General features: G+C 43.8%; 1 protein-coding gene across 1 annotated transcript; it reads left to right on the top strand.

Annotated features, from left to right (window-relative positions):
- The first annotated feature begins 3,328 nt into the window (after positions 1-3,328).
- ankrd1a (ankyrin repeat domain 1a (cardiac muscle)) lies at positions 3,329-10,909 on the top strand. The gene is made up of 9 exons (XM_003455672.5): positions 3,329-3,485; positions 4,811-4,996; positions 5,783-5,911; positions 6,344-6,451; positions 6,553-6,651; positions 6,760-6,858; positions 7,088-7,186; positions 7,558-7,656; positions 9,341-10,909. Exons 1-9 carry the CDS (start codon positions 3,459-3,461, stop codon positions 9,431-9,433), a joined length of 939 nt encoding a protein of 312 aa, XP_003455720.1. The 5' UTR covers positions 3,329-3,458; the 3' UTR covers positions 9,434-10,909.
- Positions 10,910-25,934: the final 15,025 nt, after the last annotated feature.

The raw sequence follows: 25,934 nt of genomic DNA, 5'->3' as shown, positions 1-25,934 counted from the left end.
GACCACTTCAATCAAAGTTTCTTCATTTATGCTCCTTCCCATTTAGGAGCACTAGCTTGATGACTGTGCTTCAGATCTGTGACGTGAACTGACATCTGCACCATAACTGCATCAGAGAGGGGAAAAATAGGAGGATGTAAATGGGAATGTAAAATGACATCATTTCTAACGTGTTGGACAAATTTCTTCATGCAGAAAAATAAACATCCATCCGCCCTTCCTGTTCTGCTGATCCAATTCAGCATCCCAGCTGCCATAGGGCGAGAGGCGGGGACAGGTACAGCCTGGACAGGTGTCCAGTCTGTCAGGACTGACGCAGACAACCAATCTCACTCATGTTCCCACCCGGGCAGTTATCAATTAACCAAACCCCACTTAGGGTAGTTGGTGGGAAAAATTAACATGTTTTGCATTTTTATGTTGGTAAACCCATATCAGCTTTAATTATTCAGATCATTCTGGACCACTCCACCCCTGGCCTAAGCTTTTCAGTCATAGCAGCTACACCTGTAACTGTGCGGTATCCAGGATGGGTGAATTTAAAAAAGATATTGCCTAAAGTATTTTTTATTTTGGTTATTTTCAACAGGGACAGTGCTCATGAATAAACAATGCTGGAGCAGAGTTAACCAGGGGCTGGTGCCACAGTCGTGGCCAGATCTTAAAAACAACCTAAAAAGAAAACAGCTTCGAATATCAGCATCCTAACGGAAAATAAAAGGCAAAGAAATGAGAGAGGGAACAAACTGGCATGTTAAAGAGAAACAAGATGGCAAAACAGCAAAACTAATGAACAAACAACCATTTGTGGAACAGATTTTTACAAGTAACACACATGTAACGCTGATGGGTAAAAAGTTCTACTTTTGGACAGCCTTGATACTGAAGACTGACCAAAAGAAGACTTCCTCAAAGGACCAATGCATTCCTGTCCAGACTCACTTCTTGTAATTTGCTTCCTGTTTATCCTAGTAGTTAAAAAGACAATTAATAACAAATAATATATTTATTCTATATAAATAAAACAAATAGTAATATCACAGTAGTGGGTCTGGCACCCAGTGTTTGTGTTTCAGGTCCTGGATTAATATTCTTTGATTTAATGTTTTTCATGTTCTCCGTGTGTTCCATGCTTAGTTTCTAGTCTAGTGTTCCATCACTGTGCCGTCCCTTCATGTTCCCTCTGTTCCCCTTGTCAGTCATGTCTCCATGTCACAGGGTCAAGTCTCATGTTTCCCGTTTTATTTTGATAGTTCCTTTTCCTATGTTCAGTGCAACCAGTTTGGCTTCCTCCCTGCCTGCCAGCCGTAACATGACAATTAATGTTTTTAAGAACATTTTCAAAACAAAGTCAGCAATTCTTCTGTAAAATTTAGCAATGGTGAAAGTAACGAAGCCTCTTATCAAAGATTTTTAAAGTTCAGTTATATAAAGACTGTAATGGTTGACCATTTAGTGACACAATAATTAGTATGAGAAAGAAATCATGAAATACATGATTGCATGAACAAGCATATTATTCTATATGCATTTAAAGTTAAGAAAAATCATTTTAACTAACAACAGTATAGATGTTAAGATGGCAGAATGGCGGGCACTTTAATATTCTTAATAGACTCAACAGCAGTTTGAGTTTAAGTAAAACCAGGACAAGGTGAGCACCACATCATTTAATATTTGTTACTTGGCTTCTTCAGAAATTTAAATGTCAGCACTGAAAGGAAATCCTTTAAACAAGCTGTCGATGTTTTCAATAAACTTTTACTTTTGGGTTTCTTGTTTCGTGCACTACTTCTCATGACGTCTTCATTTTCTGGCTTCTGATTGGTCGACTGTGATCTCATGCAGCATGCAGTCACATGAGGTGTCATCACTGCCATAGTATGTACTGTACGTCGCTCTGTGTAATGTGTACTATGCAACTTGACCGCATTTACCAGCAAGTCAAAGAACACCTGACATGATGTTACCCGTCGCCGACTGTCAGTCTGTCTGTTGACCTTTGACTTTGATGCCTGATTGGCTGAGCTACAGTGAGAAGATGATTGAAAGTGTGACTATTTATTCCCCATCCACGGTGAACCTGTCTCCTCCCGGTGATGTCACTGCATTTGTATGACCACACGCCCAGCCAGATACTGTCAAAGATCATCTGTGGTCGAGAGGATGAATCACTCAGCATTTAACTTTTTGTAACAATACCTTTAAACCTTTATATACCAGTTTTATCAGCCCTGTAGAGGTTAAAAGACATTAAAGGTTTACATTTTAGCTCTACTAACTGTAGTAAAAAAGTTTCAGCTCACACGTTTTGGTCACTTGAAAGATAAAGTTGAAGGAAATAGTAAAATTAATACTTTTTATTTTGGCACAAAATAGCAAAAGTTTCTACAACTTTCAGAGGATCATGAGGCAGTTTTAATATGTCTGCGTGTGAGAATATTAGCTGTGACCATTCTCATCTGCAGAACAGGAAACATATCAGTCTGTATCAGCAGGAAGGACACAGAGACTCAGTCAGAGGATAAGGTGATAATATCTGTTTTAAAAAGGAGGAGACGAAGGCGAGGTCAAGATCAAAACTACCAAAGAGCAGACAGCAGGTGAAAGGCCAAACATGCAAAGAGCTCGTATTTATTCCCAGACTGCCTGACGCTGCTGTTTTCTCAAAGCATCCAACAGACAGAGTTTGGGCTCTTTGGCATTTGTTGCATGACACACCGGTTACTGCATGGACGTTCGACATTACATTTCAGCACAGTAAGGGGGAATCTTCAGCATGCACGTTTAACATTGTGCAGAGACTCATTCCAGCCCAATCTTCAACTGTTTAGGAGCAAATTATGTTTAGGAGGACTCATCTGCTAAACATGAAGGTGAACGGCACACAAAGGCAGGACGTGAAGTTGCTGGAAAAAAATAGATATATGAAGACAAATCAGGGATAACTGATAGAAAACAAGGAAAGATTCAAGCAAAGAGCAGGAGGGGATAATAAAGATTTTGCACTTTCAAGATTTCAGAGTTTGACTTTATGTTTACAACAATGCATGTGGCTGGTTCAAGCATTTTGCAGAACACTCAGCATCAGCATTTGGTGCAGAGTAACTCCTCGAAGCTCATCTCCATCTTTGCTCGGTGACACAGACGTGCCAGGCTCAGCCCAAAGTGGGCAGCACTCGGGGTGGGACGGGTTGAGTATGGAGATGAGGGTGGAGGAGGGGAGGGGTGGGGGGCAGCGCTGATAGCTCTGAGAATGCCACATGAGCACATGAGGACAGTGATGTAATCTGAGCTCAGTGACGGACCGGCAGTTTAGCAAAGCTATATAAGAGGCCGAGGCTCCAGCTGCAGCAAAGAGACAGACAGACGGACATACTGAGCATCAGACCAGAGGACCTGTGGACTGAAATCCACCTCCAGGTACCCACGGCACAGTGAAACCATCAAGGAGAAGAATGGGACTGCTCAGTGTTGAAGAACTGGTAAGATGTGCTGTGTGCAACTGTAACAGAGAGAAGCAGAGAGAGGAAACAAGAACAGGCGCAAACTTCATTTGAAAATTAGAAATCAAATAGTTTTGTTCCTTATTGTCACATTTCTTTAATTAATTCCTAAATATTATTTAAATTAAATAATTTTTGTATGGAAAGGAATGAAAAAGAAGTAATTTTCAGTGCACAAAAGTAAAAATATCTGTTGTTTTGTGCAGTAAGAGTTAAAAACAAGAAGCCAGTCAACCTGAAGCAAAATAACAAATTCATTATTAAAACACTAGAACCTGGACCACGGTTGCAGCATCTTTAATTTCCCATGTAGGGCTCTTTGATTGTGATTTGGCTCAATGTAAATACAAGCTGAGTTAAAACGTGGCTGTCAGACTCACTTTAGTTGTAGTCAAGATTGAGATCAGTAAAAAAAAAATGCTTTTAATAAAGGAAGCACAAGTAAACATTCATTTTTAATTCAGTTACAAACCAGATGATGAAACGGCAAAAATGTCTCAACAATAAATCTGAAACTTCTATAATCACATGTGTATTGGAGGTTTCCTTCACGTCTGTGTGGACACACTGACAGCATCTCACCATGAATAGTTATTGAAGTATATATAAAAACAAAGAAGACATGAATGCGATTTTCCCAATTCACAGTTCTGTGGTCGGCACTTTTGACTAAAGCAGTTTAAAATGTGACGAATTGTCTCTGCACACAACCTAACTCCCTTTAACTCCAAACGCAGGATTTATTTAACTTTTAAATCCATTAATTCATTAAATTTACTCAATATTGATGTCTTACTTTCCAAAATAAAAGCACACTGGAGGTAAAAGTGGTTTAATGATGAGGTACCGGAGAGCTTAGCGTCAGTCTCAGCCGTGTTTGTTGCTGTGCATTAGACTTGAACATCCCATTGTTTCCTTCAGCAGTCATTGTTAGAGTGATGCATGGACTACAAGCTGTGTAAATGACTACATGAGTGATTTGAATGGAGCAGTTGTGGCTCATTAAAGAGCTGAGTGAGCGTGTGTTAATGCGTTGACGCTGTGGTGTGTTTACATTCCTCTGTTCGCAGCAGGCCTTGGCTGTGCTGAGCGGTGCACGCGTTTGACTCTGCAGCAGCAAAGCCAAAACTCAGTGCATCAGTCTGTGCTTCACACTATAAATCTATTCATCGGGAACTTTTTCATGGTGTTTTTCTGCAAAAGGCACCACTCAGACTTTGGCTTTTCAGCTGTTGGATATATAATAGTTATCGAAATATCACAAAAGCACCTCACAACATCTCCGCCTCTCCTTCTTCCTGCAGGTGACTGGTAAGAGGTCAGAGGGCATAGAGGCAGATGACTTTCAGGGGGGCGTGTATGAGGCGGCCGTCAATCAGGAGAAGAGGGATGACCGCAGATCCCAGAGGGAGCTGGGGGTCGGTGGGCGTCTGTCGGAGGAGAGTGACAGCGGCAGCGAACAGGAGGATGTCAGCGTGGCAGCTCTCAATGTAAGAGCAGCAGCTACAGTGCAATGACAGGTTACACTGAGGAGTATTATTTTACTGCCAGCTGTACGTAAACATGTCAATATGATTATGTAACACCAGCTGTGACTCTGCACCACCTGCAGCAGCAATAATAGTTACAGGAAAGTCTCATTACTTAAAATAAAATAGGAGTAACAATAAAGCATCAAATACAACGAGTACATCACAATATTAAAGTATTATCAGATACATGTGTGGATGACCAGCAGGGAGAGTGGCGTGAGAATGAGCTGAATGAATGAATAGAATTTATTTTTTTGTGCTAAATCAATAAAACGTGACTTTATTCAACTTGATATTCTTAAACAAAAAAATGTACCCATCTCTAGGTAAAAAGTACCTAAATATGTCAGGAGTTGTGTATCATGTGTAATATGCACTTTTAGTCGTATTTGCAGTTGTAATCGTGAGAGATTTCTGGTTAAATTCAGGCGTTTCCTTTTTGCCACAGCGGAGAGAATTACAGGTTCAGGATTATGTAATAAGTTAGACTGAGTCACTTAAATCCGGTAAATGATCTCATCCAAGCACAGAGGTGAAGGAACTTTGAAGCCATCCAGTTTTTTTTTTCTCCTTATCTGTGCTGCCACCTGGAGGCATTCAGGAGTATGACAATGTAAAACTGATCATGTTGGCATCTGATTATCATTCAGTGAATAAACAGACCAGTAGAAGTTGAATAATGAATGAAGTCTGTGGTTTTTACTGTTGTGAGCTGAAGGCCTCTGTCTTATTTCCACCTCTCAGACGGATAGGAGCGGCAGACTGAAGCTGGAGACGGTGGACGACCTGTTCAACATCCTGCAGCTGAGGAAGAAACGGAGAGAGAGGAAGAGCCCGGTCCTGAAGAAAGATGAGCCAGAGCCTGAGACTGTGGTAAGATTTTTGATTTTCATGAATTCCCAAATTTTGATTTAATTTAATATTATTAATTTGCATTTGACCAGAAATACTTTAGACCTTGATGACAGCAGATACTGTCATCAGGAAACAGTGCAGTGTAAATAAAATCTGGCATTGCATAAATGTGTGCTGATGCTGAATGAAGTGAACCAAAGGTCAACTCTTTTATGTATAGAAGTTAACATTGATAAAACTTCTAAAATATTACCGTGGTCTCCAGGTCAGCGGTGATATGAGGTATAAAACAGATTTTGTTGGAATGAATCTACAATAAATGGATGCATAAAAGTCTGAAATAAAGCTGCAGTGAAACAGCAGCAGCTTCTCTTACTGCATGCTCCAAGGCGTACCTTTCTTTTTTTTTCTCAGTTTCTTCATTAAGTTCCCTCTGCACATATTTTGCAGCCGGAGACGGTGGATGAGGAGCTGTTCCTCACAGCAGCCATGGAGAACAAACTGGCTGTGGTGGAGAAGTATCTGTCTGACGGAGGAAGCCCCGATGCAAGCGATAATGTGAGTGTGGCACAGCGATGTCTGCCTGCAGCACGTCAAAATCTCAAAAGTCATGTACAGTAATTACACGTATGAAGCTTGTTTTTCTGTATAACGTCCAGTTCCAGAGAACAGCTCTGCACAAAGCTTCTTTCAAAGGACACGTGGACGTCATGCAAAGACTTCTGGAGGCCGGAGCGGCTATCGAGAAAAAAGACAAGGTGAGCTTAAATATGTCACACCTTCTCTTTTACCTCCTTTATTAGTGATGTTTCCTCCTCACACACACAGAATTATTCTAACACGTTGGGCTGTGTGTGTGTTTTCAGCTGGAGGCCACAGCCGTCCACTGGGCCTGCAGGGGAGGCAGCCTGCCGGCCTTGCAGCTCCTCTTGGATCGAGGAGCCAAGTTCACCTCCAGAGACAAGGTTGGTGGAGGAATTGTGAGGAAGGGTTACTCGAGGTCACAACAGCTGCAGCCGGTTCTTTATTTTGAAAATTACTTTGGCTCCATCTAGTGGTGTGAGCAGCACTCGCCAGATACTTCCATAAAATCCTCCACAGACGGGGCCTTTAATATTTTCATGACATTTGATTTTCAGTGTTTTTTCGTGCATGAACATAAACTCCTCTTCTTCTCCTCCTCCTCTCCCTCAGCTGCACAGCACTCCTCTGCACGTGGCTGTGAGGACAGGACACTGCGATTGTGCCGAGCACCTCATTCACTGTGGAGCAGACCTGAACGCCAAAGACAGAGTAAGCACTAAAGTACAAGCAACAGGACTTCAGCAAACAGAGGGTGATGTCACAGGGGCTTCATCCATCTTTATATACAGTCTATGAAATAATAAAGCCAATTCAGCTTCAGGCACTGTTTCTGGATGTTTAGCGTTGCATTTTTCTCAAATGTAGAACAGCGTTTTGGTTTGTTTCTCGGCTGCTGGGTTCTTGTTCCCTCGTGGTCTATTTCTCCCTGAATTTAGGGCACATTTATAATTAAAGCACTCGTGTCCTGACACCAGCGATCCGTAATTACACCAACCAAAATATGATGATCATGATAAATGATAAAAATAGTCGTTCAGTTTATTCTCTGCTGAAATGTCGGTTTTCCTCCTCGGCTGTAGGACGGAGACACACCCATGCACGATGCTGTGAGAATAAACCGATTCAAGATGATCAAGCTGTTGATGATGTACGGGGCCAGTCTCAACACAAAGAACTCTGTGAGTACACAACGCCTCACCCATACAGTCAACTGGGTTTTTGAAACTACACACAATATGTCTGTGAAGGTTCTCAGTCATCCAGGTCATCGTAGTCAAAGGAGTTTGCAAAGAAAAAGCGTCTGGACTTCTTTGAGTTGCTTGAAGACGTTTCACCTCTCATCCGAGAAGCTTCTTCAGTTCTAAGGTCAAATGGCCGAGAGTCCCAGATTTAAACCCAGTGGGAGTATCCCCCCAAGGAGGGACAACACACATGTAAAGGAAGCATTGAAAACATGTGGTTATCCTAACTGGGCGTTCATAAAGTCAGCAAAGAGGCACAGAAAAGAAGATCAGACACCAGCGAGGGAGGATAAGAAAGACAGACGCAACAACATTGTCATCCCCTATGTAGCCGGTGTATCAGAGAAACTCAGGAGAGTTTTCTCCAAACACGACATCCCAGTGTACTTCAGACCCAGCAACACACTCAGACACAAACTGGTTCACCCGAAAGACAAAACTCCAAAACACAGACTGAACAACGTGGTGTATGCTGTACAGTGCAGCGAGGAATGCCCGGACCTCTACATTGGAGAGACCAAACAGCCACTTCACAAGCGCATGGCACAACATAGAAGAGCCACCTCCACAGGACAAGACTCAGCAGTCCATCTGCATCTTAAGGATAAAGGTCACTCTTTCGAGGATGCCAATGTTCACATATTGGACAGAGAGGACAGATGGTTTGAAAGAGGAGTGAAAGAGGCCATCTATGTCCACTGTGAGCGACCATCTTTGAACAGAGGCGGTGGTTTACGACACCAACTGTCTGCCATCTATAATCCAGTTTTGAGTTCCCTCCCCAGACGCCTTAACGCCCACTCACATCCTGGGCCATCTGACCTCAGGAATTCACATGACAAGGTGGGGCCAGGTTTCACAATGAGCTCACCCGAAACCCTGGCTGATTAGGTCCCACACCCGCTTTCACACCTTGGCGCATGTGATTAGAGGATCACCAGGGGGTCCTTTGTCCCTCTTTGGGGGGATACTCCCACTGGGTTTAAATCTGGGACTCTCGGCCATTTGACCTTAGAACTGAAGAAGCTTCTCGGATGAGAGGTGAAACGTCTTCAAGCAACTTAAAGAAGTCCAGACGCTTTTCTTTGCAAACCCCTTTGACTACACACAATATGTCGTACTCCATGTGTCGTCACGCCTGTATTGTTTACACTGATTTGAAAAGTGTAACACAAGCCTTGCATGTGACGTTTTCTACAATTATGATCACACATTTACAAGAAGGGACCTAATTTTGCACACCGGGATATTCAGAGGTGTGATTCTGTTCTTAAATCAGACACAACCTGAAGGAAAGAGCTGGGTTGCATTTGAGCAACAGCTTACCTACCTTCCTGCATTCCTTATATGAGTTTCAGCAGCTGGAGGGCGTATCAGCCGAGTCATTAGCTGGGGTATGCTGACTGATTTCCTGGTTTGCGTCCCACCTGAACTAATGCTTCATATCAAGCCCCTCGAAACTTCACTTAAATATCTTTCTTTGTGTCTTTGTGCACAGTTAAAGTAGACTGATGTCGACAAAACCTCTGCTTTTCTTAAAAAAAATTTATTATGTTGAATAATCTGTTTGTTTAAAAAAAGGAACATTCAAAGTTTCCTTGTGTTTCTTTTTCCCTTGCAGGACGGGAAAACTCCAATGGAGACATTGTATTCATGGCAGAATGGAGCCAAGAGCCTCCTGTGCAACTTCAGCGAGGAGAAGCTGGATCAGTAGAAGCCAACAGAGTTCAGTAAAAACAGGAAGTCAAACTGAAAATCAGCCACAGGATCTCACAGGATCCATCAAGTGCATGCTGCAGTTTATCGCGAGACCTGCTGAGGTTTTGTTCCCTCTTGTTATAAAAATGTATCTTATGTACGGTCACCATGGAGACCAGAGTAAAGGAGCGTTTGATCGACAATGTGAATTCTAATCAGGATGATGTCATTATTAGCGCTGATAGATTCACTGATTGCCAAATATTGCTGGACAATGTCTTGGACGACAGTACGTGCTTTTTCCTTCTTTTTTTTTTACTTAAAGCTGAGTTAAAGTCAGCGAGAAGGTGAATTATTTATTAATGACAGTTCAGTGTCAGGTTCATTAGCTTTGATTGTTTGATTCAATACATTTAACAACTGAGTGACTGAGTTATGTTGCAGTTGGTTTATTGATTTTAATGGTCAGAGTAACTAATTATATGTTGTGAATCTATTAGGAAGCAACAAATATAACTTGACTGTTTTAGGTTTTGCAAATGTGCAGTATTTGGCCATCTTGTAGTTCAGCTGGATGAGCTGTGTGCAGATTTAAGGTGAAGCACGCATCGTATAAAAACACTGCAGCTCAGTGAGCATCATCTTTTCTACGATGGTGTGTCTCACAGGTTCTTTGGTCTCATGTGTTTGCAGATGAGAGATGAGGCAGAATAAAGTGAGCTTTGGTCAGGTTGATGAAGAGCTCTCCACTTACATTTGATTTCTGTTGAACTCGGTCGTCTTTATGTGGTTTTAAACGTGGATGTGGCCACTGTGCAGTGTCCAGCGGTTTGTGAATGACCACTTCAAACTCCCGGCTAAAGTTTTGGCCTTGCACACTTTGGGTTTTGAAAGCACTAAAGCGTATCCTTCTTTGTTTAATATGCTTTAAATGGGACCATAGTTCCAAAATGAACGTCGTGTTGTATTCCCTGCGAAGTGAAGCCAGAAACTCATCACTGAGGTAATAAATCAGCTGACTTCTATACACGGCAAAGGAGTCGCACCCCACTAGCCATTAAAATACAGTTTAAGGGACACTGACATATGTTTAGCTCATTTCATGTTCTGATTTTTCCTGTTATTTTTCTTTTTTTATAGAAAAGTTTTGTTTGGGGTTTAAAAAAGGTAATGTTTTAGACTTTGGTCCCTTTTCTGATTTCAATTGGTTTCTTTTATTTCTTAAAAAAAATATACAAATGTGAGAGAGAAGCAGTCACTGTTGGTTAAGAGGAAGTTTTTTTGTTTGTGTTTAAAGATGAAATTAACTTTTTTTTCTCTGTGGTTTGATGTAATGAATAAAAAAACTGATTTTGAATGTAATTAGCTGTTTATTGAAGGATGCAGTAAATATAACCTGTGCATTACTTTAACAGGCTGCATGTCCATACAGGTGTATATGTATAAAAATAGCTGTTTACATTTGATAATAAAATGTATTTATTTAATAAAACATCATTTTATTTTCTTCCCATTTTTCCATTTTGAGGCTATTGTGTGCTGCGCACAGTATTGATCAGTTTAACTTACACTGAGTCTGTGGTTCAAATTCTGTCCAGCAGGTGGGAGCAGATAGCAAAAACATACTCTCATTTTTCAGGTAGCCTTTGGCTGATGCTAGAAGGGCTCAGTGGGAGGGGCACTATAGGAGCCATTTTTGGGTTGATACCATATGTTGCCACTTAGCCTTTACAGGAACAATGAAAGGGGCAATCTGATTAGCTGCTGGTTTAAAACTTAAATGTGTTCACCCTTAAATGCTTATATGTGATGAATGAATGAAATGACCTGCAGTCTGATCCTCTCTGAAGCTTAGTTTCTGCTTAGTTTCTTATTTATATGTGTAACCTGCAATTTTCACATTACATGACATGCTCTCATTAAGTATGATCTTCACAAACATCATTTTTTTAAAATTCTGCTTCACTTTTGCATACTCCTGTTAACTGGGCAAGTATGTTAGGATGCTGTTCCTAGACCACAGTTTAGCATTCAACACAATAATTCCCTCTAAGTTGACGGATCTAGGACTCAGCTCATCACAGTGTTAGTGGATCCTCAACTTCCTCACAGACAGACCCCAATCTGTGAGGGTGGGTAAACAAGTCTCCCCCCTCATCTCACTCAGCACTGGAGTACCTCAGGAAGTGTTTTAAGCCCCCTGCTGTACTCACTGTACACTTATGACTGTGTAGCCACATCAGACACCACCTCCATTGTCAAGTTTGCTGACGACACTGTTGTTGTGGGCCTGATCTCTGACAACATTGAGACGGCCTACCTGGAGGAGATTAGGAACCTGAAGACCTGGTGCCAGGAGAACAACTCCTCCTAAATGTCAGCAAGACTAAGGAGCTGATCACTACAAAGCAGGCGGAGAATTACAAGCCCCTGATCATCAGTGGCACACCAGTGGAGAGAGTGGACAGTTTCCATTACCTGGTTGTCCACATCACTCAGGACCTGTCATGGTCCTGCCACATTAACACCCTAGTTAAGAAAGCTTTCCACCATCTCTTCTTCCTCAGAAGATTCAGAGACTTCCATCTGCCACTGAGGGTGCTCAAGAACTTTTACTCCTGCACCACTGAGAGCATCCTGACGGGAAACATCTACACCTAGTTTGGGAATAGCACCAAGCAGGACAAACGAGATCTGCAAAGAGTGGTGCGCTCAGCCGAACACATCATTTGATCAGAAATTCCTGACCTGCTGACTATCTACACCAAGCGATGCAAGGGCAAAGCCAAGAAGATTATGATGGACCTCTCCCATCCCAACTCTTCTTACTGTTGAGGTCTGGGAAGCGCTTCCACTCCCTTAAGGCCAAAACAGAGAGAATGAGGAGCTTCTTCCCCCAGGCTATTCGGGCCCTGAACCAGGTGTAGGACTGGACTCTGCCACATCATAACACCACACACACTCTGGTTTTTCTTCCGGCACACTTCCTATAATTTATAATTTCTTTTGACTAATAATCTCTTACGTAAACTATTATTTGCACATTTTTACTGTAAATTTCTAAGTTAAAGTTGTAAATTTGTATATCTTACTGGAAACCTACTGTCATTTAATGGTCGGGCACTGCACAGTGCACCCTCTCCGCGAATCGCTACCTTATCGTGGTGGAGGGGTTTGTGTGTCCCAGGGATCCCAGGGGCTATGTTGTCTGGGGGATTTTGCCCCCTGGTAGGGTCTCCCATGGCAAATTGGTCCTGGGTGAGGAACCAGACAAAGAGCGATTCAGAAGACCCTTATGAAGAAAACATCGAGGGAACAGTTTACCCTGCCTGGGATAGGGTTACCGGGGCCCCGCCCTGGAGCCAGGCCCGGGGAGGGTGCCCGAGGGCGAGCGTCTGGTAGCCAGGCCTTAGTCCACGGGGCCCGGCCGGGCACAGCCCGAAAAGGGGACATGGGCCCATCCACCCGCAGGAGACGCCATAGGGGTCGGGTGCATTGTGTGCCGGGCGGCGGCCAGGAGCGGAGGCCCTGGCGGACTGATCCCCGGCTGCCAAGACTGGCAATTGGGACATGGAATGTCACCTCTCTGGTGGGGAAGGAGCCTGAGCTAGTGCGTGAGGTTGAGAGGTACCGGCTAGATATAGTCGGGCTCACCTCTACGCATGGCTTGGGCTCTGGAACCAGTCTCCTGGAGAGGGGCTGGACTCTGTCTCAGTCTGCAGTTGCCTCTGGTGAGAGGCGACGGACTGGGGTGGGTATTCTAATACATAATAATAATATTAATAATAATTTGTTCCCTGCGCCTTAGGGTCGGGGAACAGGTCCTGACTGTCATCTGCGCTTATGCGCCGAGTGGCAGTTCAGAGTACCCAGCCTTCTTAGAGTCCCTGGGTGGGGTGCTAGAAGGTGCTCAACCTGGAGACTCTGTTGTCCTGCTGGGAGACTTCAATGCTCACATGGGTGACGACAGCGAGACCTGGAGGGGCGTGATTGGGAGGAACGGCCTCCCTGATCTGAACCCGAGCGGTGTTTTGTTATTGGACTTCTGTGCAAATCACAGTTTGGCCATAACGAGCACCTTGTTCGAACATAAGAGTGTCCATAAGTGCATGTGGCACCAGGATGCTCTAGGCCACAGGTCGATGATTGATTTTGTAATCGTATCGCCAGACCTGCGACCATATGTTCTGGACACTCGGGTAAAGAGAGGGGCTGAGCTGTCAACTGATCACCACCTGGTTGGTGAGTTGGATCAGGTGGCGGGGGAGGACGCTGGACAGACCCGGTTCACCTAAACGCATCGTGAGGGTGTGCTGGGAACGTCTAGCAGAGGCCCCAGTCCGCGAGATCTTCAACGCAGACCTCCGGCAGAGCTTCAACAGCATTCTGAGGGAGACTGGGGACATTGAGTCCGAATGCATTGAGCTGTGGCTGCAAGGTGGTTGGTGCCTGCCGTGGTGGTAATCCCCGAACCAAATAGTGGATACCAGAGGGGAAAGGAGCCACCAGGCTGAAGGAGTCCTATCGGGCTTGGTTAGCCTGTGGGACTCTGGAGACAGCCGACAGGTATTGACAGGCCAAGCGGAATGTGGCTCGGGCAGTAGCTGAAGCAAAAACTCATGTGTGGGAGGAGTTTGGAGAGGCCATGGAAAAAGACTTTCGGACTCCCTCGAAGAGATTCTGGCAAACCATCAGGCGTCTCAGGTGGGGAAAGCGGTGCTCTACCTGCACTGTGTATAGTGCTGGCGGAGCGCTGCTGACTTCGACTGAGAAAATTGTCAGGCGGTGGAAGGAATACTTCGAGGACCTCCTTAATCCCACTGACACGTCTTCCGAGGAGGAAGCAGAGTCTGGGGATGTCGGGAATGACCCGCCAATTTCCGGAGGCAAGGTCACTGAGGCAGTTAAACAACTCCCTGGTGGCAGAGCCCCTGCTGTTGATGAGGTCCACCCCGAGTTCCTGAAGGCTCTGGATGTTGTAGGGCTGTCCTGGTTGACACGCCTCTACAATGTTGCGTGGAGATCAGGGGCAGTACCCCTGGACTGGCAGACCAGGGTGGTGGTCCCAATCTTTAAGAAGGGGGACTGGAGGGTGTGTTCCAACTACAGGGGGATCACACTCCTCAGCCTCCCTGGGAAAGTCTATGCCAGGGTGCTGGAAAGGAGAGTTCGTCCGCTAGTCGAACCTCGGATACAGGAGGAACAATGTGGTTTTCGTCCTAGTTGCGGAACACTGGACCAGCTCTTTATCCTCTCAAGGATACTTGAGGGTGCATGGGAGTTTGCCCAACCAGTCTACATGTGTTTTGTGGACTTGGAGAAGGCATTCGACCATGTCCCTCGGGGTGTCCTGTGGGAGGTGTTGCGGGAGTATGGGGTGTCTGGCCCACTGCTACGGGCCATTCGATCCCTATACAACCATTGCAAGAGCTTGGTTCGCATTGCCGGCAATAAGTCGGACTCGTTCCCGGTGGGTGATGGGCTCCGCCAGGGTTGCCCTTTGTCACCGATTCTTTTCATAATTTTTATGGACAGGATTTCTAGGCGCAGCCAAGTGGCGGAGGGCTTTCACTTCGGTGACCTCAGAATCTCATGTCTGCTTTTCGCGGATGATGTGGTTCTGTTGGCTTCCTCGGGTCTCGGGCCTCCAGCTCGGACTGGAACGGTTCGCAGCCGAGTGTGAAGCAGCGGGAATGAGGATCAGCAACCATGAGGCCATGGTTCTCAGCCGGAAAAGGGTGGAGTGCCCACTCCGGGTCGGGGATGAGTTCCTGCCCCAAGTGGAGGAGTTCAAGTATCTCGGGGTCTTGATCGCGAGTGATGGGAGAAGGGAGCTGGAGATCAACAGACAGATTGGTGCTGCGGCTGCAGTGATGCAGACGCTGCACCGGTCCATCGTGGTGAAGAGGGAGCTGAGTGTAAAAGCGAAGCTCTCAATTTACCGGGCAATCTACATCCCTACCCTCACCTATGGCCACGAGCTATGAGTAGTGACCGAAAGAACGAGATCGCAGATACAAGCGGCGGAAATGAGCTTCCTCCGAAGGGTGGCTGGCCTCTCCCTTAGAGATATGGTGAGAAGTTCGGCCATCCGGGAGGGGCTCAGAGTAGAGCTGCTGCTCCTCCACATCGAAAGGAGCCAGCTGAGGTGGTTTGGGCATCTGACAACGATGCTTCCTGGGCGCCTCCTTGGTGAGGGGTTCCGGGCATGTCCCACCGGGAGGAGGCCCCGGGGCAGACACAGGACACGCTGGAGAGATTATATCTCTCGGCTGGCCTGGGAATGCCTTGGTGTTCCCCCGGATAAGCTGGAGGAAGTGGCTGGGGAGAGGGAGGTCTGGGCTTCTCTGCTTAGGGTGCTGCCCCCGCGACCCGGCCCTGGATAAAGCGGATGAAGATGGATGGATGGATGGCACTGCACAGCTACAAGCATTTTACCTCATGTCATACTGTGTATGGTTGTGTGTGACAAAATTTGAATTTGAACTTACACAGCTTCCAGCTTTCCTAAACTTTAATATCAAAGCTCCTTTCACTGACACACAAACTAAACACAGACACACACACTCATGTGAACACTGTCCCCTTTAATGTGAACATGCTCTCAGCTGAATTGATGAAGCATAGCTGTAAAACCATACAAGGTAAAAATATTGTTGTTACAGTGGATTTGCTCTGTGTCCAGGGTGTCACATCCGGTGTCGGGAGACTCAGTCTTAGTGGTACCACCTCTCGATTTTCATAACTCGGTGAGTTAACGATCGTGCCGGTTTTTAACTGCCATTTACTGAGAATCCTGCACAGAAGCTCAAAGACGTAGTGACTCACAGAGGGAGATGTTGCAACTGTGTGAAAACTCAACAATGTCTTGGCATCCAGCGTGTATGATGCAGTATTGTCTGAGTGGCGACACCTATCGTTTAGGTCGGGTGTGATGGTGGTGCGGGGGTAAGCGGTGCGACCACTGCACTGTATACCGTCTGCAGTTGTCGCCGTTGCATGATCGGTGCACGAACAGCCAACTCGCCACAGGATGTGACGTGAAAACGGTCACCAGAGCATAAAAACCATGAATCGCATGAAGATGGTCATCAGTTTGCCACATGTATGTGGTCTGCCGTGAAGCCAAGGTGCTCTCAGGTCTGTGTGAGTCTCCTAGTGATGTGTCGGTCGCGAACGAAACGGCTCTTAGAGCTGACTCTTTGAAGTGAACGACGCGAGCCGGATCCTTATAGGGAGCCGTGGGTTTTTTGTTGGGTTTTTTTCCTCTCACCCTCTCTCTCGCACTTTTTTCCGCTTCACTCCGCACGCGAGCCTTGTGCTTTGCACTGGGAGGAGGGGCGGTAGTTACACTCGCAGTAGCACAGGAACAGAGCGGGCAGGAGAGAGAGAGAAAGAGAGCCAGGGGCAACAACGTCACATTAGAAAGGTATAGTAATCATCCACAACTGTTTTCAGTTGCGGATGATAAAGGATTCAGAAAGTTTATTCATGCAGGTCCATATAAAAGAGAATATGCATCTTCTTTTTGTTTTCATATTTTAATTTATATTTAATTGTGTTGTGGTTTGCAGTGTTTTGTGTTGTTTCACTTTAAATTTGTTTAAAAGGAAAAAGCTGAAAATTTAAATAGTTCAAAGTTGAAATGTGAATAGTTGGTTTTAGTATTATATGATTTATTTATTACATTTTATGTAGAGTGAATAAATAAAAGTATATTTATGGTGGCCCCTAGAGACAAAGCACGTACAAACTTTAAAAACACAACAGAAGTGCTGCAGGATGCTAGGGGGCAGTGTTGAGCTTTTGTTACCTAGTGGCTACACAAGCCAGGAAGTACCAACGACCGGATTTGGTGTGTGGTAGTAACAGGTAAATGAACATTTTTTTTAAATTATTTGAATATATATATATATATATATATATATATATATATATATATATATATATATATATATATATATATATATATATATATGAGTGCTTGTGTATAAATACACAAACAATACACATATGCTTTCAATTGTGTAATTTAAGTGATCTAGGTAGCTCTGTTTTGGAAGTTCAGTTAACACTAGAAATGTGTTTTAGAGTTTGTACGTGCTTTGTATCTAGGGGCCACCGTATATATTTATATATAAACATATATAAATAAAACCACTTTTTTTACATTAGTAATTTCTTTTGTGCATATATTGTAGTTAATAATAAATTAATTAAAGCAACAAAACAGCCTGAAGAGTCAGTTGGGAGCCGAAAGGTGCGTCCGCCTCTACCGCAGCTGCGCTGCAGACCACGCCCCGCCACAGCTCTGCAGTCAAAAACAGGCTCACTGCAACCACCAAGAGTGAATAGTATTAAACTGTCAAACATTATATATTTTTCATCTTTGTTCACAAGTTTCTGGATTTCTTTTTTCTTTTTAAATACGACGAAGACTGAACTTAACTTTTCCGTGTTTGGTAATGTTCACATTCTGTTTAACTTGTTGCTTTTTGAAGAAGTGCTGCAGACTAACGAAGCCGTATAGTGACAAAAGTTACAAATAGTTTCATTGTTTTGTTTAGATGGGGCGTGAAAATATTTCTTCCTGAGCACATGGGGAATGATGTCAAAAGTTTGAGAACCACTGCCCTAAACCTAAAAAAAAATAAAAATGAATGCCTAACCCTAACCCTTATCCTAAACCCCCTAATATCCCATTGTGGCCTTAACTGGATAATTGGAATGGGAGTGAGTAAACAATCCTCAAACTTCTTGTTTGATCTTTTTAACCAAAAACAGCCACGTGGGAATAACCAAACTAGCCCTCCCAACTTTGGCTTTTTAATTTGAAGAGGGAGCAAGCAAAACTAGCCCTCCCATGTCAAAATATATCTTCTGGGGGAGAGAAATACGTTTATTGAACCCTAATTTTATGGAAGGAAGATTCTTTTAACCCCTTTTTTTTCTGGATTTTAAGCAGAGAGGTCTTTTGTTTTTAGCCTGTTTTTTTCCTGTTGCCCCTACGGTGTGTGGACTAACTGTTTTTCACCCAAAGACTCCATAAAATAGGCTTTGTAAAATGAGTAACTTTAAAGAGAGATTGACACAGTTAAAGAACATCACAAAAGGACAAGCCCACTGTATAGGATTAAAGGAGTGGCAAACAAAGATGGAAAAAAAAAAAAAAAATCATGATGACCCTCCCAGTCTGCTTTTGGACGTCACACACATCAGAAGATTCTCTCAGTGTGATCCAGTTGAACCGGGATGTATACGGAGATACAGGTGAGCTCTCCGGTAAGAATATTCATCTTGAAGTCCAGAATGATTGGGGTTGGAGGACAGACCCAATAGCTGGTCTGAGAGGGCAAGCGGGGTGGAGGCAGGAGAGACAGACATTGATTAACATTCTATATTAACATTTTTGGAAAGCCGAGTTTGGCATTTAATTATAACACACAATGTGAGTTCAATCAGGAGTCATTCTATTTTGGTTTTAACGGGTTAAGGAGGGAGGAAAGGATAGTGTGGGATGGATCAGTTTTAGAATATAGCTTAAATGGGGTTAGTATTAATAAAAAGGGTTTTATTGGTCCTTTTTAACCCTTGTTTACCTGTTGCCTGGCTCAGCAGGGGCGCCCTCGCCACATGAGAAGACACAGGGCAGAATTGAAGATAATCACAGTTTAAACAGGCAAAATATTGGGGAAATGATGAGAAATGTCCTGAATGGGGACAAGGCGGTCCAAGAGTAATATCTCATATTAAAAAGTATTAAAAAGTGATGCTTTAATTAAGACAGCGGCTAAAAATAACACCGCTGCCATTGAAAAAGCTTAGTTGTGTAGATGTGCGATTGGGGGAGGGTGCAGCTGCATGGAGTGAGGTAGAGGGTTTTTGAAAGGTCGAATTATTTAGGCTAACTGGCCTCTTGAACCTCTTAGGGCAAACAAACTTTAACTTAATTTGTGACATCTAGTCCTTTTACTGAATCAGAACTCTGGAGTGATCCAGTGACCGCTGCGAAAGGGCAGATGACAGCCTGGAAAGACTGCTGACAGGAGGGAATAGACCCTAATGGGGTTGGTGCGGGTTAGCACCTCATACCGGCAGTACCCAGCGCATTTTAGTGTTCTTGGGTACACCCAATATTGCTACAAAAATTTCAAAGGAGAAGATATCCCTAGGGTCTGCGAGAGCAGGGGCGGAAGAACACCGTTTCCGGACAGATTTAATGGCAACAAACCACCGAATGGTACCAAGATGAATAGATTAACCAGCACTGAAAATAACAGACAATCAGTGATGGTAGGAAAGTGGCTGGTCAATACTAACAACTGACATGTGCCTTAAAATCCACCAAGGCAGGAAGAAGTGCCTCAGCGAGCTGGGAAAGGGCCCTCGCATTGACACATCTTGTTTAAGAAGTAAGTCAAATCAGTTGATTGAAGCCCAGAGGCAGGAGAACCCCCACAGTCCTCAGGGTGTCAGCACCCGGATCGAAGTTCACTGTCATACAGACCCTCCCATAGTCTCCAGATTGTGCTGTGTGATCAAACTGCATATTTCAGAGTGGCCTTTTATTGTGGCCAGTCTAAGGCACACCTGTGCAATATTCATGCTGTCTAATCAGCACCTTGACATGCCACACCTGTGAGGTGGGATGGATTATCTCAGCAAATGAGAAGTTCTCACTAACCCAGATTTAGACAGATTTGTGAACAATATTTGATAGTAATGGGTCCTTTGTGTATGAAGAAAATGTTTCAGATCTTTAAGTTCAGCTCATGAGAAATGGGAGCAAAAACAAAAGTGTTGCTTTTATATTTTTGTTCAGTGTAACAGCCATCCCTCAAAATTTTTCCATTTAAAGCAGGGGTCCCCAATCCCAGTCCACAAGGGCCGGTGTCCCTGCAGGTTTTAGATCTCACCTTGGGTCAACACACCTGAATCACATGATTAGTTCATTACCAGGCCTCTGGAGAACTTCAAGACATGTTGGGCGTTTATCAATATGCGTACTTGTGCGTACTTGCGTTCTCGTGTACTCGTGAAACGTCATCAGTCGGAGACCAAGTACTGTTCCAATTCGAAGTACGCATCACGCCGAGAATGCGAAAAAGTCCCGGATGTGTTCTCGATCCGCCCATTTTATCGAGCATGCATCGGTGTAGACTTGGGACAGCTAAATATCCCAGAATGCATTTCGTCCAAAACTCAACAGCGGACTCCCGCCACATCGTCGCCCCCCCCGCTCGCGGACTTCTCACTACTCAGGTTAAAGAAACCCCAGCAGCTGTCTATAGTATTGAGTGTCCACTAGAATAGAAATAAAAGCGTTCTAACATCTCACCTGCTTGTTTTTATTAAGGTATGTACACGTATGTACACGTATGTACATGTACACTATTTTTATTAATAGAGGTTTCACTACTGAGGTTAAAAATGATATATAAGTCACTTAGATCACTTCTAAATGTTAATGTTTGGTTTATTTCAGTGTTTTATTTGTTCCTGAGTAAACCGGTTTGGCTGTGATTAAAGTTAAGCTTCATAACATGTTACTCACAGTTAAATTAGGAGGGGACGGCAGTAAAAACTCCGGACCTGTGACATCATCACGTACGCAGGTGTTCCGACTGTACAAATCACAGGTCCGTGCTCGCGTACTTGAGAATTGAGAAACATCCCACGAGTCCGTGCTCGCGTTCTCGGCGGGTACGTACTCACCGAGCACGCGAGTACGTACTCGCGTACTTGGGCATTGATAAACGGCCATCGTGAAGGTAATTTATCCATTTAAATCAGCTGTGATGGATCAAGGACACGTCTAAAACCTGCAGGGACACCGGCCCTCGTGCACTGGGATTGGGGACCCCTGATTTAAAGCAATGCATTATCAGGGATTGTAACATCTAGTCCTTTTACTAAATCAACTGGATATCACTCTTGCAGGAAGTATTGCATCCATGGGGACAGTGTCATTGGAGCGGGTTCTCCTAGATTCACCCAGGACGGCCTGGTGGTCAGCGCAGGAGAGCGTTGAAGAACTGTAAAAACAATTTCCACTTTTTGAAAAATGAAGAGATGTAGAGAAGGAGTAGAGCTAATCATAACCCATAATAATGTTGTTTTTAAAATTTTTCTAGATTTTTTTATGCAACTTAGTGTAATGCAGTGGTTCCCAAACTTTTTTTGCTAGGCCCCCCTTTGTTTAACAATAAAAATGTTCGCGCCCCCTCCGCGCGCGCACACGCACGCACAAACACATCCTCCAACCACACACACCCATATTTTGCTCCATTGCGGTTTATTTCACACCTCAAACATTTAGTAAACAATTAAGCAAATACAAGCAAACGGCAATAAATTACAGGTAGTAAGAAAATAAACTACTAACTCTTTTATGCTACGTCCGCACCTACACGGGTATTTTTGAAAACGCAGCTGTTTCGTCAACACGTAAACGGCGTTTCGATTCACCGCAAACGGAGATTATTTAAAACTCCTTTTTTGCGTTTACCTGTGGACGAGGATTACAGAGTTCGTCACGCAACGTCAAAGGTATGTGCCTCTTTTCACGTCACGCTGTGCGCCACGTTATTGTTTACATGAGATGAATTGCAGAATGGCAGATAGAGACAAAATACTGTTAATCTGACTATCTGCAGGTTTTACACGCTTACATATACACACGCAGTTACTGTCCCTGCATTTAGAAAGGCAGAGGCGTCACGGTGTGATTATTTTACGTGTAGTTGTTTTTTTCCTGTGTAATAATATTCAACATTGCTGTCAATACATTTTTCAAAAAATGTCTCTCTGTGCAAAATGGGTTCAAAAACAAAAACAGCTGTGGGATACTGTTTGTCCGTGATTTGGAGAGCCCAGCGCTGCTCCCGACGCAGGGAAAATTGATTCTGTCACAGAGACCTACCTTGGCACTTGTGCAGGTGAAGCCAAAGGGAAGATATGCTTCACCATATTTTCTAGTCTTTGGCTTAGAATGAAGTTGGTTTGGAAACATATTTGGCGATGCTTCATCTCCTGCTTTGCGTTTCTGTGGGCGCCCCGTGCTAGCAGTGTCCAAGCCTTGTTTTTTTTTTTGTTTTTTTCCCTTTTCATACCCCGCCCCACACTTTGGGAAGGTCTGGTCGTATGTGAGGAGAGAGGGCCCTGTGCTTTATTTAATTCATGGTTTTTATAGTTTTAATTAGGAAAAGGCTTAGCCATTTTTTTTTTTTAGGCTGACAAGCGCACCGACAGATTCCTTCACTTAAAGAAACTACTAATATTGTGTAACTAAAGAGTGAGTTCTAAACCTAAACTAACTGATGTTATTTGCTGTGATTATTAACAGCTGCATTAACTCTTACATTACTAATATACACAGAAATTAATAATAATAAAAAACACACATATACAAAACTTTATTCTGTGGGGGTGAGATCCCTTCCATGGAGGTCAGGGAGGATCTGCTCACCTGTTGGTGACAGGTATGGTTTTAATTTTTTATATTTTTTTTAAATATTTTTTCTTAGATTTGGAGCACTTTAGACTGCTCTCCTTGGTGGTTGGATTTATTTATTTATTTATTTATTTAGAAACAGGGGAATAAAGCTCTGAGGTCCCTCTATATATAACTAAGACTATGTGGACAATATCCAAGCAAACGAGCAATACAGAGTCACATGAGGAGTTCACAAGGATAATAAGGATCCAGTCAACCGCTAGTACCTCCAATGCTCCAGTGCATCCAAGCTTAAAGAAAACTAAGCCAGAATTTCCTAATACCCAACCCTGATCACTGACTTCCTCCACCAGGAGAAATAGAACTGTTTGTAATCCTCTGCATGGAGTTTTTCAGGCTCCGTCCACACATACCTGGCAGATTTTTCTATGCGTTTGCACCTTTCGTCCACACGTAAACGGCGTTTTCAGTCACTGAAAACGGAGATTTCTAAAAACGCCTGCCAGGGTGGAGATTTTCGAAAACTCAGTTTTTGCATTTACGTGTGGACGAGAAAAACGGAGAAAACGCAGCGTCAAAGGTGTGCGCCTTTTTTGACGTCACACTGTGCGCCACGTTATTGTTTCTGTGAAATGCATTTCTACAATACTGTTACTGTTAATTGTACTCTCTGCAGTGTTTAAATGCTTACATATACACACACAGTTACTGTCCCTCCACACATACGACTCGGTTCTGCTTCTATGCCCCATCTTTGTTTACTATTTCCTACCGAGGCTTCTAGACTTCTGATTGGCCAACATTTCTACACGGTTAGGAATATATCGCCACCTGTTGCTTTGGCATGTTCCTAGCAGCGTTTTCCTTCATTTCTGCGTTTACGTGTGGACGGGATTATTTTTTAAAACGAAAAATCTCAGTTTTCAAAAATACCCGTGTACGTGTGGACGTAGCCTCAGACTCTTCCCACTCAGGATATACGGACACAGTGCCTGCTTTAAAAGCTACCGAAAATCCATGGTGAAGTGGACCAAAGGCCCTAATACAGGTAAGCCTCAACACTGTGGCTTTTCTTCAGAGGTCCAAGGCGGCCTAATCAAGCCTCCCAGCGGGGAGGGGAATAAACCCATCTGCCAGAAAACATAATAGCAATACTTTGAGGGAGGGAGACAAACAGGCTCACAGGTTAATTATCATTCTGTGTATTCAATTCAATTCAATTCAAATTCTTTATTGTCCCACAAGGGGAAATTAGTTTAGCAGCAGGCAACTTAAAAGTAAACAAAACAATTATATAAAATAATAATGACAATAATAGTAATAGAAAGTCACAGGACGGTTATTTGCCATTAAGGAGATGGGATGCAGTGGGGATAAAAGAAACCTGGAGTCTTTTGGTCTTCCTCAAAGGTCTAAGACCACGGCCAGAAGTGAACAACTCAAATTCACTGTGAAGTGGATGGTTCAAACAATTAACAATAGAATGAGCCTTCCTAAGCACATTGTTGTTGTAAATGGCCAAAAGTCCATCTTGCCAGCGCCCTGAAATTTGGCTAGCAACAGATTCTTATTCTTCACCGTCAGAAAATACATGATTCACCCTCACGCATTGCGACCTATTGGTCATAAAGTCTGTCAGCCAGCCAGTCAGAGTAGTGTCAAGCTTAAAATGATTGCAAAGCCTGTCAGCAAGTAAGAAGGGTTGAATTGTGTTGAATGCCGATGAAAAGTCAGCAAATAATAATTTTGCATGGGTGTGAGGGGCCTCAAGATGCTTATACAAGAAATGCAGGACTGTGACAACAGCATCCTCCACACCTCTTCCTGCTCCATCACCCATTGAATGACAGTATTAGACAGGTAGCAAAGAATTATTTCAAGCTGATGCAGGCTATAAATCATAAGAATATCATAGTCAAGGCTATTCTGACCCAGAATCCTCCCAGGGGAATGATGAAACAGATAATAAAACTTATAGTATTCATTGAAACCCTCTTCCCCCACGGAGGAACTCAGGGAGGCAGTAAGCAAAAATACGCAAACGTGTTTGCAGAATAGTCTCTCCATTCTACAAGAACACTATACTAAGACCATCATAAATCACAGAAACTTAGCGTGGGATGACACAGCCTTCCAGGTCGCAGAGAATTGGATGATTAAGCATTATAAAGCTCGGTTATCTCAAGCTACGATGGAGGCAGCTAAGTCTTTGATTACTGAAAACTTGGAGTCCTCACACCTTTCCGATCCCTCGCCGCTGTCTTCTGTGGAATTTTTTGGGGAGGGGATGGTGGAAGAATTAAATATAGAAAGTGAGGAGGAATTTCCACCTTTAGGACAAACAAACAGAATAAATAATACAACACTGTATCCTGAAATTCATATTACAAGGAATCCCACCAGCCGGGATTTACAATCCACTCCTCTGGTAGACGACTTCACACCAATCTTACAATTCAGTAGGGTTAGGGATGATTCACCTGGCCACATGTGTTCTCCTATTGCACTGCAAACAGTGAACAGATGACCAGGTCCACTCGGGGTCCACAGTTGATAGATGTAAGCCCCTACTTACTGTCGTCCCCTCCTCACACTTCTCTTTGTCCTCCTTCAACCTCCCGTCCTGTGTTGGAGCAGAGACAGGGGGAGGGGGGGGGAGACCTGGGAGGGTAAAAGCTATGCTTCCAACTTCCCAGATGGATGAAGATTTTGTCCAGTCCAGAGTAAACTGGAGAAAACCTATTAGTCTATTAATAGAGTAAACAGGAGTGAGGGACAAATTAGGACTGTATACAGAAAGGGCAACAAACTAGGAGCAAGAGCCACTCATTTCACCAGATTAAAAAGCTATCCATTCTAATGTGTCAGTTTTTCAGGACAGCCCAGATGTACAAACGTACAATCAGGGATCTCAGAACAGCAACCAGACCCATCCTCCTGCAGCCAGAGGCTTAGCTGACTGTGTAGGGGCGCCCACTGGGTGAGGTCGAGGAATGAATTCAAGCCCAAAGGGTGAAAAGAGCATAAGTGGACAGACAGAGGTGGTGGGGAATAACAATAT

This window comes from Oreochromis niloticus, linkage group LG13, assembly GCF_001858045.2.
Source record: "Oreochromis niloticus isolate F11D_XX linkage group LG13, O_niloticus_UMD_NMBU, whole genome shotgun sequence".
Taxonomy (NCBI): domain Eukaryota; kingdom Metazoa; phylum Chordata; class Actinopteri; order Cichliformes; family Cichlidae; genus Oreochromis; species Oreochromis niloticus.
The sequence above is the reverse complement of the archived record's forward strand: the minus strand, read 5'-3'. Positions and strand labels throughout refer to the sequence as shown.